The following is a 15,390-nucleotide window of genomic DNA, read 5'->3' as shown; positions in this document are numbered from 1 at the left end:
CTCCTTACAAACTTAATCTAACTACCAGGCAACACACCAGTATGTCTAACATCCTCACACAGATACCACACATTCACACCTGAGAGACTCTCACTCTCAGTTTCCTCCACTCCCCACAAATTTTCATAGTATCTGAGGGCATAGGAACCAATTCTGTGAGAGCTCCAAGACTGGAGCACTCAGAAGAAAAAATTGGTGAGTGCCGAACACCCACCAGCAGCCCCTGTCTGCTCCTTTCCCTGTGCCACCCATAGATCAGTGTCTCCCCCTTCCTCCCTATGCATCATACATGCTTTAAGGATGCTGTCAGCTGGTCTGTTGATAGTAGAGGGAAAAGGAAGCTGTCTCAAGGCCTTTTAACAGCTGCCAGAGTCCTGGCCAGACGTGCTGGGAGGTTGGCCTTAGGCCCTCCCCTTCCACCTGAGGTCCCACCACAGTACCAGTAAAGAATATTATACCAGTAAAGAATACCAGTAAAGAATGTTAAGATACTTGGACTCCGTGGAAGACATGTCCTCATTTGCTCAAGTCTGACAAAGCACTGAAAGCAGCTACATAGTGTGATCGGTGAATACTCTTCCTCCCTTGTGTAAGGCTAGCAAAAGTAGGTCCTATTAAGATAAGGAGGAAAAGAAAGTGATATAGGAAGCTGCATGCTAGTGGAAGGAGGAATAAAAAAGGCTCTGCTATATGTTTGACTAATTGTACTAAAAATTGGACAAAACTCTAAACATAAACAACCAAGGCACCAGAATTATGTTGCTGAACTGTGTTGATCCAGTAAATAAGGACATCTAATTTTCCTATCCAAGAAGTCCTGAAAAATAGTTTAATCATTCTGGAAGGCACTATGCTTCCCTCAATAAAGCTGTTAACGTTTTTCTTTCCTCATCCCACCAGGAACTTTCACTTTCTTGAAAAAGCTCTTTCTTAACTTCTCTCTCTCAGGGCTATTCTTCTTCTTATTAAATTAAGATACTAGCACACCCTACTCCAGTTGCAGTCAGTGGTATATCTGGTTTCTCAACAATTCAAATGTGTTATCTATCTTCAGAGCATTCCCAGAACCTCCTGACATAATAACGAATGAGACTGCAGGGCAAATGCCAGTGATATTACTTTGTATTTACAGAGTTGTAACTGATATCAGAATTTGGCTTGGCAAGGGAGGTATTTGACATTGCATAGCAAAAGTACTAAGATACGAATTTATTTGCCATTTATGTCTTTGAAAAGATAATCAGGATGTTGTTTTTTAAACCACTAAAAGTTTTTTTGTATAGTACAAAAGTGAGTGCAACAGAGAATCCACGGATGACAGGTTTCAGAGGGATAGCTGTTTTAGTCTGTTTCAGCAAAAACAACAAGGAGTCTGCTGGCACTTTAGGATATGTCTATACCACAGGGCTAAGATCAAATTAAGCTATCCAACTTGAGCTACGGCAATTGTGTACGTTAAGTCAAAACAGCTTAATTCGGCTTTTGGGGCCGTCTTCACAGCAGGAAGTCAAAGGAAGAACACTCTTCCTTCGACTTCCCATACTCCTCATATAATGAGGGTTACAGGAGTCAGAGTAAGAAGTCCTCCAGCTCGCCATTGTTTTAGAATAATGACCTGCAGTATAGACACGTTCTTTGTTATTTTGCAATAATGTCAGTAATTCTGAAATAACACTGCTGTGTAGATATAGCCTTAAAGACTAATCAATTTATTAGTGCATTAGGGCATTAGCTTTCCTGAGACACAACTTACTTTCTCAGAGAAAAGAAAAGAAAAGAAAAGAAAAGAAAAGAAAAGAAAAGAAAAGAAAAGAAAAGAAAAGAAAAGAAAAGAAAAGAAAAGAAAAGAAAAGAAAAGAAAAGAAAAGAAAAGAAAAAGGAAGGGATATCGAGATAGGATTGTGACATCAGTGCTAATTAAATCAGAGTGGATGTGGCTCATCTCCAACAGTGATGAGGTGAGAGTACCTGAATGGGAAATTATCTGTTGTAATGTGAGAACCACGCCATGTGTCTATTTAAACCTTTATTCAGGGTGTCAAATTTGCATATGAATTCCAGCAAATCCATTGATGCTGATCAGTTAAATGCCTGCTATGAGCTTGCCTCTTAAAACTTATTTCCATTCATTTTAAAAAGTCACATGGAAATAGTTTATATGGAGTACAAGTGTGACATTTTTGGTATCAAGATTAATGCCTAATACTGAAATCCAATGTGAAAAATAAAACAGAACAGAAAAACACTCTGAACAGAAAAGGAGGCAGCACAGAAACTCTGGCTGTGATATGCACTGTTTAAAAGCACTGGATAAAAATGACCCAGTGCCTAAAATATCTGAATGAATTAACCTTTTTTTCCTATTAAAATTGCATTAATAATCTTTTTGTCACCGATGCATGTTTCTCTTTGCGCCATAGTTTTTATAGTTCTCCACCATACAAACCATTTTTACACACAAAACAAAAGCTCATTTATGGATTCACATTACATAAAGCAGTTTGGAATAATTACCCGCTTTGTTATATTCCACACCAAAATTAACCTGCTGTCAGTTCATCTTGTGGCTTTACCTAAGCCAAAATCACACACAAGAAAGAATTCAATCACATAGCTAATATTTGTTTTGATTAAACAAGGTTAACATGCCTCAATTATAATTCTCTAATTTTGCATCCTTTGAGGCAATTTTCAAGCATCAGTTACAACCTACACAGCTCAGATTTGTGTATAGTTTCCTCTCTTTTAAATTACATTAAAATGATTTCCAGTTATAAAAGACTGGGATAGAAATCCTTCAAGGAGGGGAAAAAATAAATGCAATTCTGGATCAGATAAGATAGTTACATTTACTATTTCACCTTTTAAAAGAGAAATACACATGAACAGAAAAGAGTGAAAGATGAGCCTGACTGAAAAGAGTGCCTTTATCCTTAATATTATCATCCTACTCTTATACCATCTGTCATCCCAAAGGACCTCATTCTCAATGTGCTTTTTAAACTTTATGAGAATAACTTCATGCAGCACTTTGGAAAAAGCATTTTTTAAGAAAACGTTTAACAGACTACTCTCAAATTCCATAGAGTTCAATAGGAGTTGAAGAGCTCAGCAATTTGTAAAACTGGGATGATAAACTCTTGTCTTTAATTTAAAGAGGGAATCAGAAGACTAATATACCCCCAAAATGATCATATAAACTGACCCATATTGTACTTCCAATTTTAAAGATTCCAATTAATTTTTAAAGTGTAAATTTAATGCAAATAGCAGATTTTAAAAATCTGACTTCTTGTGCCAGTATGAAAAAATAATAAAAAGTTAAAATATGTGTCCTAAATGATCATGCACCCTATAAATAGCCTCAAGGCCACCTCATTGTCCTTCTCTTATGTGACGAATCAGCAAATGTTAGACAGGTGACTTGGTTGAAATATTTTTTAAATAATTCTTGGAATAATGGAGAAATTCCAGAATCCTGGAAGAATTCTGCAGCGCGATAGAGAGCCAGGAGCCTAGAACTGACCTAGCACTCTAGTCAGTAAGACCCTAGCAACCCCGTTGGAAGTGATTTAATTGGGAGATAAGTGTTCAATGACTTAACTGGGCAGGAGATGGAAACAGGAGGAAAGAAGTACAAGGAGAGAAGGCTGTTGAGTGCCAGGGAATATAGAATCTTAAGATGGGATCTTTCTCTCTCCTTCTCCCAAGAGTAGGGGGAAGTTGTCTTCCACTTGTATGTTGCTGCATGAGGCTGTACTGGTGAACTGGTGAAGGGAACTCAATAAATAAGACAAAGATGCTTATGAATGAAGAAGGATCCAGGCAGTCTGTGATGGTCCAAAAGGCAGAGAAAGTAGCCCTATTACATGCTAATATTGTGCCAACACTCAAATAGGTAAATGGGATGATCCAAGAAACTACAGGCTAGTTAGCCTTACACCAAGTGTTTCTATTGGGATCCCTTATGGACTTTTAGTAGGTCTGAAACTATGATCTGGAAGGAAATATAAAATCATTGCTGATAAACATTTTCAGATGACACAAAGATAATCAGTGTGGTAAATAATAATGGAGACAGGGTAGTAATACCGAAGGCTCTGGCTCACTTGGTAAACTGGATCCATCCAAACAAAATACATTTAAATATAGCCAAAATAAAGCACTATTAGTGGTGGTCAGCAGGGTCCACAAAGCCAGAGTCCTGCAGGAACTCAAGTATGAAATTGAAGAACTACTAACTATGGTATATTGCCTATCCTTTAAAACAGTTTCTGTACCAGGTGATTAGATTAACACTAATGTTACACCAATTATTTAAAAAGGCTCCAGAGGTGATCTTGAGAACTATAGGCCAGGAAGTATAACTTCAGAACCAGGCAAACTGGTATAAGCTATAGTAAAGTACATAATTCTCAGACATATAGATTAATACGATTTGTGGGAGGAAGAGACAATAAGGTTTTTGTAAGGGGAAATCATGCCTCACCAATCTATTAGAATTCCTTGAGAGGGTCAACAAACACGTGGACAAGAATGATCGAGTGGACATTGTGTACTTGGACTTTCAGAAAGCCTTTGACACGGTCTCTCACCAAAGACTCTTAAGCAAACTAAGTTGTCATGGGATAAGAGGGAAGGTTGTCTCATGGATCAGTAACTGGTTAAAAGATAGGAAACTAAGGGTTTTCAGAATAAATTACCAGTTTTCTGAATGGAGAGAATTGTGTCCCTCAGGGGTCTGTACTGGGACCAGTGCTCTTCAACCTATTCAGAAATGATCTTGAAAAGGGGTAAAAAGTAAGGTGGCAAAATTTGCAGAAGAAACAAAATTACAGTTAAATCCAGAGCAGACTGTGAAAGAGTTACAAAGGGATCTCACAAAATTGGGTGACTGGGCAACAGAACGGCAGATGAAATCCAATGTTGATAAATGCCAAATAATGCACATTTGAAAACATAATCACAACTAAATATACAAAATGATGGGAGTCTAAATTAGCTGTTACCACTCAGATGTTGGAGTCATTGTAGATCAGGGCTACTCAGAGGCCACAATGATACTCACAGCACATGCCAAGGGCCGCAATTTAAGAGTGACTGCAGATACATGCAAATATATATGCAAATATATGCAAATAGCTTTGATCACACCTACAGACATGAATACAAAGATTAAGGCAGGACTACACAACACACAGACCTCATTTAAGTTAGTTCTGCTGATATTAGTAAAATGCAATATTTACCCAATTTCCAGCCATATAACAGCACTTTTAATGAGCAATGACAATCCAGGAATTTAACTACTAAAACGCATATCAACAGAAGACCATTATATTGACTACTTTTTTGTTTTGGCTCCCATTCGCAGGTGACATGTTGAGCCCCACGTAAACCCAAAGTGCACCACGGGCCGCAAATAAACGGGCTGGGGGGCTGCATGCGGTCCATGGGCCACATATTGAAGAGCCCTGCTGTATATAGTTCTCTGAAAATGTCTACTCAGCATGCAGTGGCCATCAGAAAAACTAACAAAATGTTAAGAACTATTACGAAAGGGATGTATTATGAAACAGAAAATATCATAATATCTATCTATATAAATCCACAGTATGCCCGCATATTGAAAACTATGTGTAGATCTGGACACCCAATCTCAGAAAACGTGCTGGAATTCAAAAAGGTACAGAAAAGGGCAACTAACATGATTAGGCTCTGGAACAGGTTGGCTGCGTCTAGACGGCAAGTTTTTCCGCAAAAGCAGGAAGTTTTCTGCAAAAGCAAGAAGTTTTCTGCTTTTGCGGAAAAACTCGCCAGCTGTCTACACTGGCCTCTTGAATTTGCGCAAGAACACTGACGATCTAATGTATGATCTTCAGTGTTCTTGCGCAAATACAATGACTCTCCCGTTCGGGAAAAAGCCCTCTTGCGCAAATGCTTTTGCACAAGAGGGCCAGTGTAGACAACTGAGAACTGTTTTGCACAAAAAAGCCCCGATGGCGAAAATGGCAATCGGGGATTTTTTGCACAAAACCGCGTCTAGATTGGCACGGACGGTTTTCTGCAAAAAGTGCTTTTCTGCAAATGCTTTTAACAGAAAAACTTTTCCATTAACAGCATTTGCGGAAAATCATGCCAGTCTAGACGTAGCCTTTCTGTATGAGGAGACTGGTACTTTTCAGCTTGGAAAAGAGATGATGGGGTTGGGGAAATAATATAGAGGTCTATAAATTTTGTGTGGCGAAAGTAAAGAAGGAAATCTTATTTCCTTATTTACCTACCTAAAAAACTAAGGGTCACCCGATGAAATTAATAGGCAGAAGGTTTAAAACAAATTAAAAAAAAAAAAAACAAGCACTTCTTCACACAATGCATAGTCAACTCATGAAATTCTTTGCCAGGGGATATTGCGAAGGCCAAAACTATAAGGGGCTTCAAAAAGAAACAGAAAAGGTCATGGAAGATAGACCCATAAATGGCTGTTAGCAAGGATGGGTTGTGATTCAGCATTGTGCTCTGAGTGTCCCTAACCTCTCTTCATCAAAAACAGGGGCGCTATGTCTACACTATAGCCTCTTGAACAAAAACATATGTAAATTAGGCGAAGCGTGGAATATCGCTGTGCCACATTTGCATAATTAATTAGGCTCCATTTTGGCTCAAGAGGCTTTTGCTCAAAAACGAGCTGTCTATGCGGCTCCTTTTTATGCAAAAAACCCCTCTTGTGCAAGAGCCGTTCTTCCTGAAAAAAATGTGGAAGCCTCTTGTGCAAAAATGGAGCCTCACTAATTATGCAAATGAGGCACAGCAATATTCCACGCTTCGCCTCATTTGCTTATGTTTTTGCGCAAGAGGAGGTAACTTGATTACAGTGTATAAGAGCCTTCATGGTGAGAAAATACTGCACACTAATGGCCTCTAATCTAGTGGAGGAAGGTATTATAAAAACCAGTATCTGGAAGCTGGAGCCAGATTAATTTAAATGAGAAATTAGGCACAAATTTTTAACGGTGAGTGTGATTAACCACTGGAATAAACTCTCAAGAGAAGTGGCAAATTCTAAATCTCTTGAGGTCTTCAAATCAGGACTAATGCCTTCCCTGAAGATATTTTTTAGCCAAATACAAGTTATGCATTAGTCAAATACAGGTTGAACCTCCATGGTCCAGGACTCTCTGGTCTGGCAACATCTATGGTCTGAAAGGACTGTGGATGTTGCGAGACTAGAAAGCCACCGCAGCAGAGATTGCCAGTGGCTCACAGTGGCGCCAGCCTGTCGGGCCAGCGGGGCAGTGGAACTCACAGGGCACTAGAGTCCACAGCAGGGGTTTGGGAGCTCATGGGGCAGCAGAACCTGCAGCCAGTGGGACTGCTGGAAGCTCTGGTGTGGAAACAGAGCTGTCGCAAGGTTGGTGGGGCCACTGGGAGCTCTTGCATGTCTGCCGCAGCTTGTGGGGCTGGGAGGCCAGGGAGAGGAACCCTGGTGTCTGGGGTGAGGAGCCCAGTGTGGAGGCTGGCATTCCCCCCCTCCAACTTCCGCTCATCCAGAAAACTCCCTTGTCCAGGACTGGTCAGGTTCCAAGGGAGCCAAATCAGAAAGGTCCAACCTGTACAAGATATTGGGCTCAATACAGGGGCTACTGAGTGAAATTTCATGGCCTGTGATATACAGGAGGTCAGATTAGATGATCTAATAGTCCCTTCCAGCTTTAAACTCTATGAATCTACTCAAATGTTTATACAGCACCTGGTACAATGGGGCCCCATTCTCAACCTGTGCATAGGCACTGCCATAACCAACCAACCAACAAGTAGCGCTGTTTTAAAAAGTGGTGGTGTTTTTCTTTTACAGAGATGTTATGGACCAGTGAGGTGGACGGAGGACTGCACATCAAATGCCCTGGGATTTGCTCCCAGATTTTCCTGACATGCCCAGCTCGCCCTTAGGCGAGTCACTAAAAACATTTCTGACCCTACATTTCCTTATCTGTAAAATCTGTAATATAGAAGAAAACTACCCTGTCCTCATCATTATTTACCACTCTGCTAAGTATTATTACTTTATGCCCAAGAAGGAAGGTAACTGGTATAAAACTGTGGGATTCAGAACATCACCAGTCAATACTGTCAATGCACAGATACCAGATAACAAAACTGCATCAATTTACACGAGGTGAGAAGCTGGTCCATTTGTTTGTCCCAAGAAGTAAAATTAAGGGTAAAAGTTTAAAAGGTCAGATAATTTATTTTAATGTCCTAATCAAATTAACAAATGTAATATAAAAAGTCCAGAAGAGTTCTAGAGAATTGATTATTAATAATAATCAAGTATTACCCATATTTCCCTATTAAAAATATCCATTCCCAGATTTACTAGTTTTCAGTAGTAGCCTTTTGGTTTAAAAAAAATCCACATTATCTGCTGCCAGATCATGAGTTTGTCTAAGCAACATTTTCAATGGACTATTCAAGCAAATTGTGAAATAACATTTCTGGATGCTCAATACTATATATCCATGGTCTACGTACAAAGGGACACTCTAGATACTTTACATTCATTTAACATTCTCAAGTGTAAAATTAAAATTCTTCATTACTGCATAATCTTTTATCTATTTGTCAGAATAATCCTTCCAAAGAGTTGAACCCATTATTATTATAGAGGTATTGGTTGAGACTCCATCATTAAGGCTGACTTGAAAAATGCAGTTAAAGTGAGTATCATTAATTTTTAAAGGTACAACAAAAATATTTCCTTCCTAAACTCACACCTCTTCTAAAGGCACATAGACTTAGTATTAGTAAAAGATTTGAATGACTGAACTGAGAAAGTTAAAGTTAGAAGCGTTTTGTAAATGCCCCTTCTCAGAAAATTTTCACTAGTTTAAAACACCTCTTTGTGTCTCTCTAATTAAAACTTAGAAAAGTCGCACTTATCACATAGCTATCGATAGTGTTTTTAATTTATGTTAAATGTTGAATTAACATTTAAAAAAATAAATTCTTTACTTTTGACTTGTAATTTCTCCCATTTACCTGACAAATGACACCGCTGGGATTCCTAGGGGCTAGGACAAGATGTCAAATAGTTGCAGCAGTGCTGCTTGCAGTGACCCCATTCCCAGTGGCTACCGCTTGCATCATGCCTTGATGTTCCATACTCTTCTGCTCCTTGTCTCTGTCCTCACCAGTGTAAAGAGCAATATTGTAAGAAATAGCATAGTATATAAGGTTACGGGTTCTATATGAATTGTGATTTCTCATTTATACTTATATATGGTGGTAGAACTATTATGTTTAAAAGAGCTAGTGATTGCTAGTTCTGTGGAAGAATCTTAGTTCAGGATGTCCTGTATTTTTAGTGTTTAGAAACTATGATAACAGCAAGTTCAAACTCCATATTAATACATATTTGTGCATGCTGGAACAGTTCAAGAAGGTAATAAAACATAGTTTTAACAAACTCTGACACGTTGAAATTTGACAAAATCTGATTTTTTTCAATTGGTTACAATACAACAAAAACAGTGTGAGAGAGAATTAACCTGTCATTATGTTGAAGAATCACCACAGTATATGGGATTTGTGATATTTTAATTTAAACTAAGTCATTGTCATCTATTTTGTGTTGTTTTAAGAAAACAATATTGAAATGTTGCATAACTAAATCAATAAGAAAGAACATGTAATTTCAGTCACTTATATGAGTATTCATCTATAAATTCTCAGCGCGGCTATTTCAGAAGTTAACCAGAAGAGACGGCTTTCTTGCTTTTGACATATGGAGTCTTGTGATTAAATGAAATGTATATGTGACATAGCATTCTTTTCATTGTAGTTTTTTTTGGTAGAGTCTCCTAAGTGGTTTGGGAGCCCTGCAGGCATATCTACTAGCATTCATCTTTTTTAAGCCTGCAACTCAGCAAGTTGAATAGGCTTATCAGCTTCTAAGCATCTGCTGGACAAATCTCAGATTTTTCACATATATAAATACATATATTTATATTTTCAATATCAGTAGAATTTCACATTCCAAAGCCTTGGTTTGGTAACCATCTGTCTCATACAGCCCAATTCTCTCAAAGGCAAATTAACAACTCAAGCAAGCTACAAAACAAAGTAAATCTATTATACAGGATGCCATGGTTTTCACTCCTATTTGTCCCATTTATATTCTCTGGTGAAATATAGAGATAATCTATATGGAAGAAGGCAGTAAATTTGCTGAGTGATCACATGATAACTGGTTCCAAATAATAGTAAACATTTTTTCCTTGGCCAACCACACATTTTTATTCTTGAAAAACAAAGAATTAAAAAAAAAACCAGACAATAAAATAACTGCAGCAATATTCCAATTGACTTCAGCGGAATCAAGATGTGGCCAAAAGGATCTGAGGTGAAATTTAGACTTCAATGGAGTCAGTAACAAAAATTCCATTGACTTCAAAGGAACATGTATTCATAGTCAAGTATAAGAGAAACAGGAATAAAGATACAAAATTTTAAATTGAAGGTAGATAAGTAGATATCACTGAGGAAAGAAAAGGGACAGAACTGTCATGAGAATTACAGGTCTGATGATGCATACCTAAGGGGGGAAAAGACAGAACCAGGTGGACCGTTTTAGCAAATAAAAGATATTTATTTATGACAGTGATGAATTTATAGTATTTATTCTAAGATTTTTAATAGACTGTGTTAATAATGAATTTACAGTATTTATTATATTTATTCTACGATTTCTAGTTAAACAAGTCAAAAATATGGGAATGGCAAGGGGAATAATCTCTATTCGAAAAATATCCAGCTACACTAATTAAATAGCAGTGATAACTACAAACTCTATGTACTACCCAAAACAACTACAACACTAAGCTTATACAATGAAGAAAATCAAATCATACATACCAACTTACACAGCATATGGAACATTTCAAAGATATTGGTTCGGTTGTGAAGGCTTTGGTTACGCCTGAGAGTCAGGGGAGGTGGCTGATTGGTGGATCAGGCCGGCAGCGCTTTGGAGTATACGGGAAGGCACACGCACGGTGGTACGTGTGTTGCAAAGACCTCCTCGAGCGAACTGTGCGATGGGTATCCCCAAATCTGCACATCACTTTCCCGAGTTTACATATTACCATATATGGCCCAACGGTCACCAAGTGGGGGGTCTGTGTCCCAGGGTTGGGCCGAAACTGTGCAGGTTTCATGCGACCAGGTAAGCGCCGCAGTTCTCACGCCAAGGTGACGGGTGGGAGAGTCTGAGGCTATTTTCCCCTTTTCACACCTTCCCTTTTTCTAAAGGCAATGGTATGCAGGAAGGGTGCGGCCAATTTCTCCCGAGGAGTACTGCAGCCCACTATAGCAAAAGCGGCCTGGCCAAACTTTTTACTGGGGGAGGGGAGCAGTTTTTTCTCTAACAAGAACCATGCTCAGAACAGAACAAAATAGAAATTACTGATTATTTTTAGATTCGGAAATACAGTCAAAGTGAGCATGCTTTCAAAGTTGCATATATCTGCCTGTGGTAGTATAATTTCTCAGTAATTTGCCAGATTTAATACTTGTGTGTATTCTGCACCTTGTTCAACCCTATCTGAAATTTTAGATGGTACTTCTTGGTTATCTATCACTAACTGCAACTGCTAACACAAATCTCTGCTCTTGGGATCAGAGCTCCTTAGGGGAAGGGACCCATCACGAACATATCTCATTCATTTTGTGTGAAAGAGGGACTTACCTGTCCTTACCTCCCTTTCCTTACCTGAATCCCATAGAGAGTGTTTGTGGGTGCATGCTTGTGACATCCAGTCATCAAGTGCTAGGAAATTCAGATAAGATTTATTAAGTAATTCTGCAGGATCATACTACTGAATTGCTACTGGGAACCTAAGCATAACAAACTTTCTAGAAGCAGTTGGCCTGTGGGATTGGTTTATTCTCCATAGAAATACATAGTGTTGCACAAGGTATTAATGTGGACTACTGTCAGATTTTCAAAATGTTTATCTGCAGTCTGGCTTCCCGGAAATTTGACAATATGGCTCTTAAGTCCCCCCAGTGTGCAACCAAGCTAAGCTGGAAGCATCCATCTCTATCATGATAATGGGCTAGTGCTGAGCAAAGGAAATTCCTCAAGGACATTGAAAGGAAGAGTTCACCATGCTGTTGACTCAGAAGTGCAAATTCTTCCTTCAAGCTACAACACATTCATGTGGGGGAAATACAGATATTCCTAAGGCATAGAAGAGTGACTCCATATAGCTGAGACTCTGAAACAGCTGAAGAGATTCACTAATGTCCACTTCTGAGCCTAAGCAACAATGCAGCTAAGTCAGAATAAGCTATATACATTACTAACTCAGTATATCTGTACATTTTTCTGTGTGAATTATCTCTTGTTATGTATTGTCTGTATTGCTATGTATAATCTGTTGTGTAGCTGCTGATGGAATGGACTTTTAGACCTAATTTCTCACCTACCAGTTGTCCAGGTATGAATACTGTTTACCTGGAAGCCAAAACAAGGAAGGTCAGTTGCTGCAAGTAACAGGATTCATTACATTTTATTCAGTGAGAAAACAAAGTATCTAGCTAATACTATTTTAAACAGTGTAATGCAGGGATGGGCAATAATAGGTTGGACATAGTTTGCCAGGATTAGCCCATGGTAGGCCACCGGACACTTTATTTACCTGAGTGTCCACAGGTATGGCCAGTTGCCAGTCCCGTTGGCCATGATTCCCTGTTCCATGGCATGAACCAGGCCACTGCTCCCCACAGCTCTTATTGGCCATGAATGGTGAACCACATCCAAAAGGAGCTGTGAGTGGCTGTATCTGCAGACGCTCAGGTAAATAAAGCATTGGGTAGCCCACTGAGGGCTAACCCTAGCAAACTACATCCAGCCTGTGGGCTGCTTATTATCCATGCCTGGTCTAAAGTGTAATTAATTGATCAATTTATTTTATAATTTAGATTTTTTCACATTTTAAAAGCATAACTGTCATTTATAGGTCATAACGGTCACTATGAGTGCACAACTAGTTGAAAGATCCTGAGTGCACAACTAGTTGAAAGATCCTGATGGGATCACTACTTTGATGTGGTGGGGGGCTTGCGTGTCTCAGGGACCCTCAGAACTATGCCGGCGGGAGCTTACTGCTACTAGTAGGGCCACCCAAGCCGGACAGGTCAACGGGTAGAGACCAGACAAAAAGAAATTCTCTGGTCCTCCAGGTTGGAGGTTGGGCGATGGGCTAACAACTTATCCCCGTAAAAAAAACTTCATTTTATGGAAATCTCTACATCTTTCAAAATAGAGTGCCAAATGAAACCTTGTGGACCAGAACAAATCAGAAACCAATGGAGGTCCAGATTAAGAAAAGAAAATGGTGATGGGCAGGTTGTGAGGAATGTATCACAAGACAAGTGTTAGAATGGAATCCAAAAGGAAAGAGGAAAAGGGGACGTCCCAAACAAACATGGCGATGAAGCTGTCTGGATGAAGTTAAAGCAGCTGGCTTAACATGGGATCAAATCAAGACTACCGCTAAGGATCGCAAGAGAAGGAGAATGATTGTGGAGGCCCTATGCTCCAGTAGAAGCCCAAAAGACTAATAGATAGATAGATAGATAGCACAACTAGTTGAAAAACTATGCTGGGAGAGTAGTTATCAATGGTTCCCAGTCGAACTGGGGGATATATTGAGATGAGCCCTGCAGAGGTCTGTTCTTGGTCCCATACTAGTCAGTATTTTCATTAATGACATGGATAATGGAGCGGAGAGTTTTATTATAAAACCTGGGGATGAAAAATGACATTTACAGATTGGAAGACTGGTCTGAAATCAACAAGATGAAATGCAGTAAAGACAAGTGTAAAGTACTAAACTTAGGTAGGAAAAATCAAATGGACAGCTCCAAAATGGGGAATATGTGGCTAAATTATAGTATGACTGACAAGGATCTTGGTAGTATAGTGGATCAGAGACTGAATACGAGTTAACAAGATCTTTCTGACGTGTATTAACAGGAGTGTCGTATATAAGACATAAGAGGTAATTGTCCTACTCTGCTTGGCATTGGCAAAGCCTCAGTGGTAGTACTTTGTCCAGCTATTGGTGCCACAATTTAAGAAAGGTGTGGACAAACTGGAGACTATTCAAAGGAGAGCAACAAAAATTATAACAGGTTTAGAAAACCTGACCTATAAGGAAAGGATAAAAAACTGGGAATGTTCAGTCTTGAGAAAAGCAGACTGAAAGGCTATTTCATAGTAAAGTAAATTAGGTCACTATGTCTTTCTGACTGACATACGTGGCCAGATTTTTATTTTTCACCACATTTACAGAGCTTACTATTTTTGTGTCTCCTTATTCTAAGGGAAACTACTCTCTGAGGGTATGTCTACACTACCCTCCTAGTTCGAACTAGGAGGGTAATGTAGGCATACCGCACTTGCAAATGAAGCCCGGGATTTGAATTTCCCGGGCTTCATTTGCATAAGCGGGGAGCCGCCATTTTTAAAACCCCGCTGGTTTGAACCCCGTGCAGCGCGGCTACACGGGGCTCGAACTAGGTAGTTCGAACTAGGATTCCTATTCCGAACTACCGGTACACCTCGTGGAACCGCAAGTTTCCACCACAAGTAGGTGGAACGAGGTGTACCGGTAGTTCGGAATAGGAATCCTAGTTCGAACTACCTAGTTCGAGCCCTGTGTAGCCGCGCTGCACGGGGTTCGAACCAGCGGGGTTTTAAAAATGGCGGCTCCCCGCTTATGCAAATGAAGCCCGGGAAATTCAAATCCCGGGCTTCATTTGCAAGTGCAGTATGCCTACATTACCCCGCTAGTTCGAACTAGCGGGGTAGTGTAGACATACCCTGACTTAGATCTAACAGAAGTTTATTACATTGTCACTGGTTACATGTTTCTCTTGCCTTTGCTGCAATTAGATCCCATGTTTTAAGAGCAACTCCCCATTTGAAGTCTGTTCCTTTCAACTGAGGCATCTGCAAACACAAAGGAACAGTAGCATAGTACTGTTACCACTAAGCATCTCTCAAGTTGATAATTCTGCACACCACAGAGAGATGCAAGAAAAATTAAGATTTATTTGCCTGGAAAATGCAGGCAATCAGGGTCTGTTAAGGTATGTCTACACTAGCCCCCTAGTTTGAACTAGGGAGGCTAATGTAGGCATTCGAACTTGCAAATGAAGCCGGGGATTTAAATATCCCAGACTTTATTTGCATGTTCCCGTCCAGTCGCCATTTTAAAATGCCACTAGTCCGAACTAACTGCCCGCGGCTACACGCGGCAGTTAAATGGTAATTTGAACTAAGTCCTCATTGCAGGAGGTGTAACAGGTAATTCGAACTAA

At 39.5% G+C, this 15,390-nt stretch overlaps 1 protein-coding gene across 4 annotated transcripts in view; it reads right to left on the bottom strand.

Moving 5' to 3' along the window:
- Window positions 1-15,390, bottom strand: part of PACRG (parkin coregulated) — a 485,180-nt gene that overhangs the window by 106,122 nt on the left and 363,668 nt on the right. For 3 of the 4 annotated variants that reach the window (XM_075924585.2, XM_075924583.2, XM_075924582.2), the window contains one exon: window positions 11,771-11,827. The exons of the other annotated variant lie outside the window; for it this stretch is intronic. In XM_075924585.2, the coding sequence (XP_075780700.1) occupies window positions 11,771-11,827 (57 nt within the window). The remainder of the gene's footprint in view (window positions 1-11,770; window positions 11,828-15,390) is intronic. 4 annotated transcript variants of the gene reach the window in all.

Source organism: Pelodiscus sinensis, chromosome 3, assembly GCF_052426305.1.
Source record: "Pelodiscus sinensis isolate ZL-2025 chromosome 3, ASM5242630v1, whole genome shotgun sequence".
Classification (NCBI taxonomy): domain Eukaryota; kingdom Metazoa; phylum Chordata; order Testudines; family Trionychidae; genus Pelodiscus; species Pelodiscus sinensis.
The sequence above is the reverse complement of the archived record's forward strand: the minus strand, read 5'-3'. Positions and strand labels throughout refer to the sequence as shown.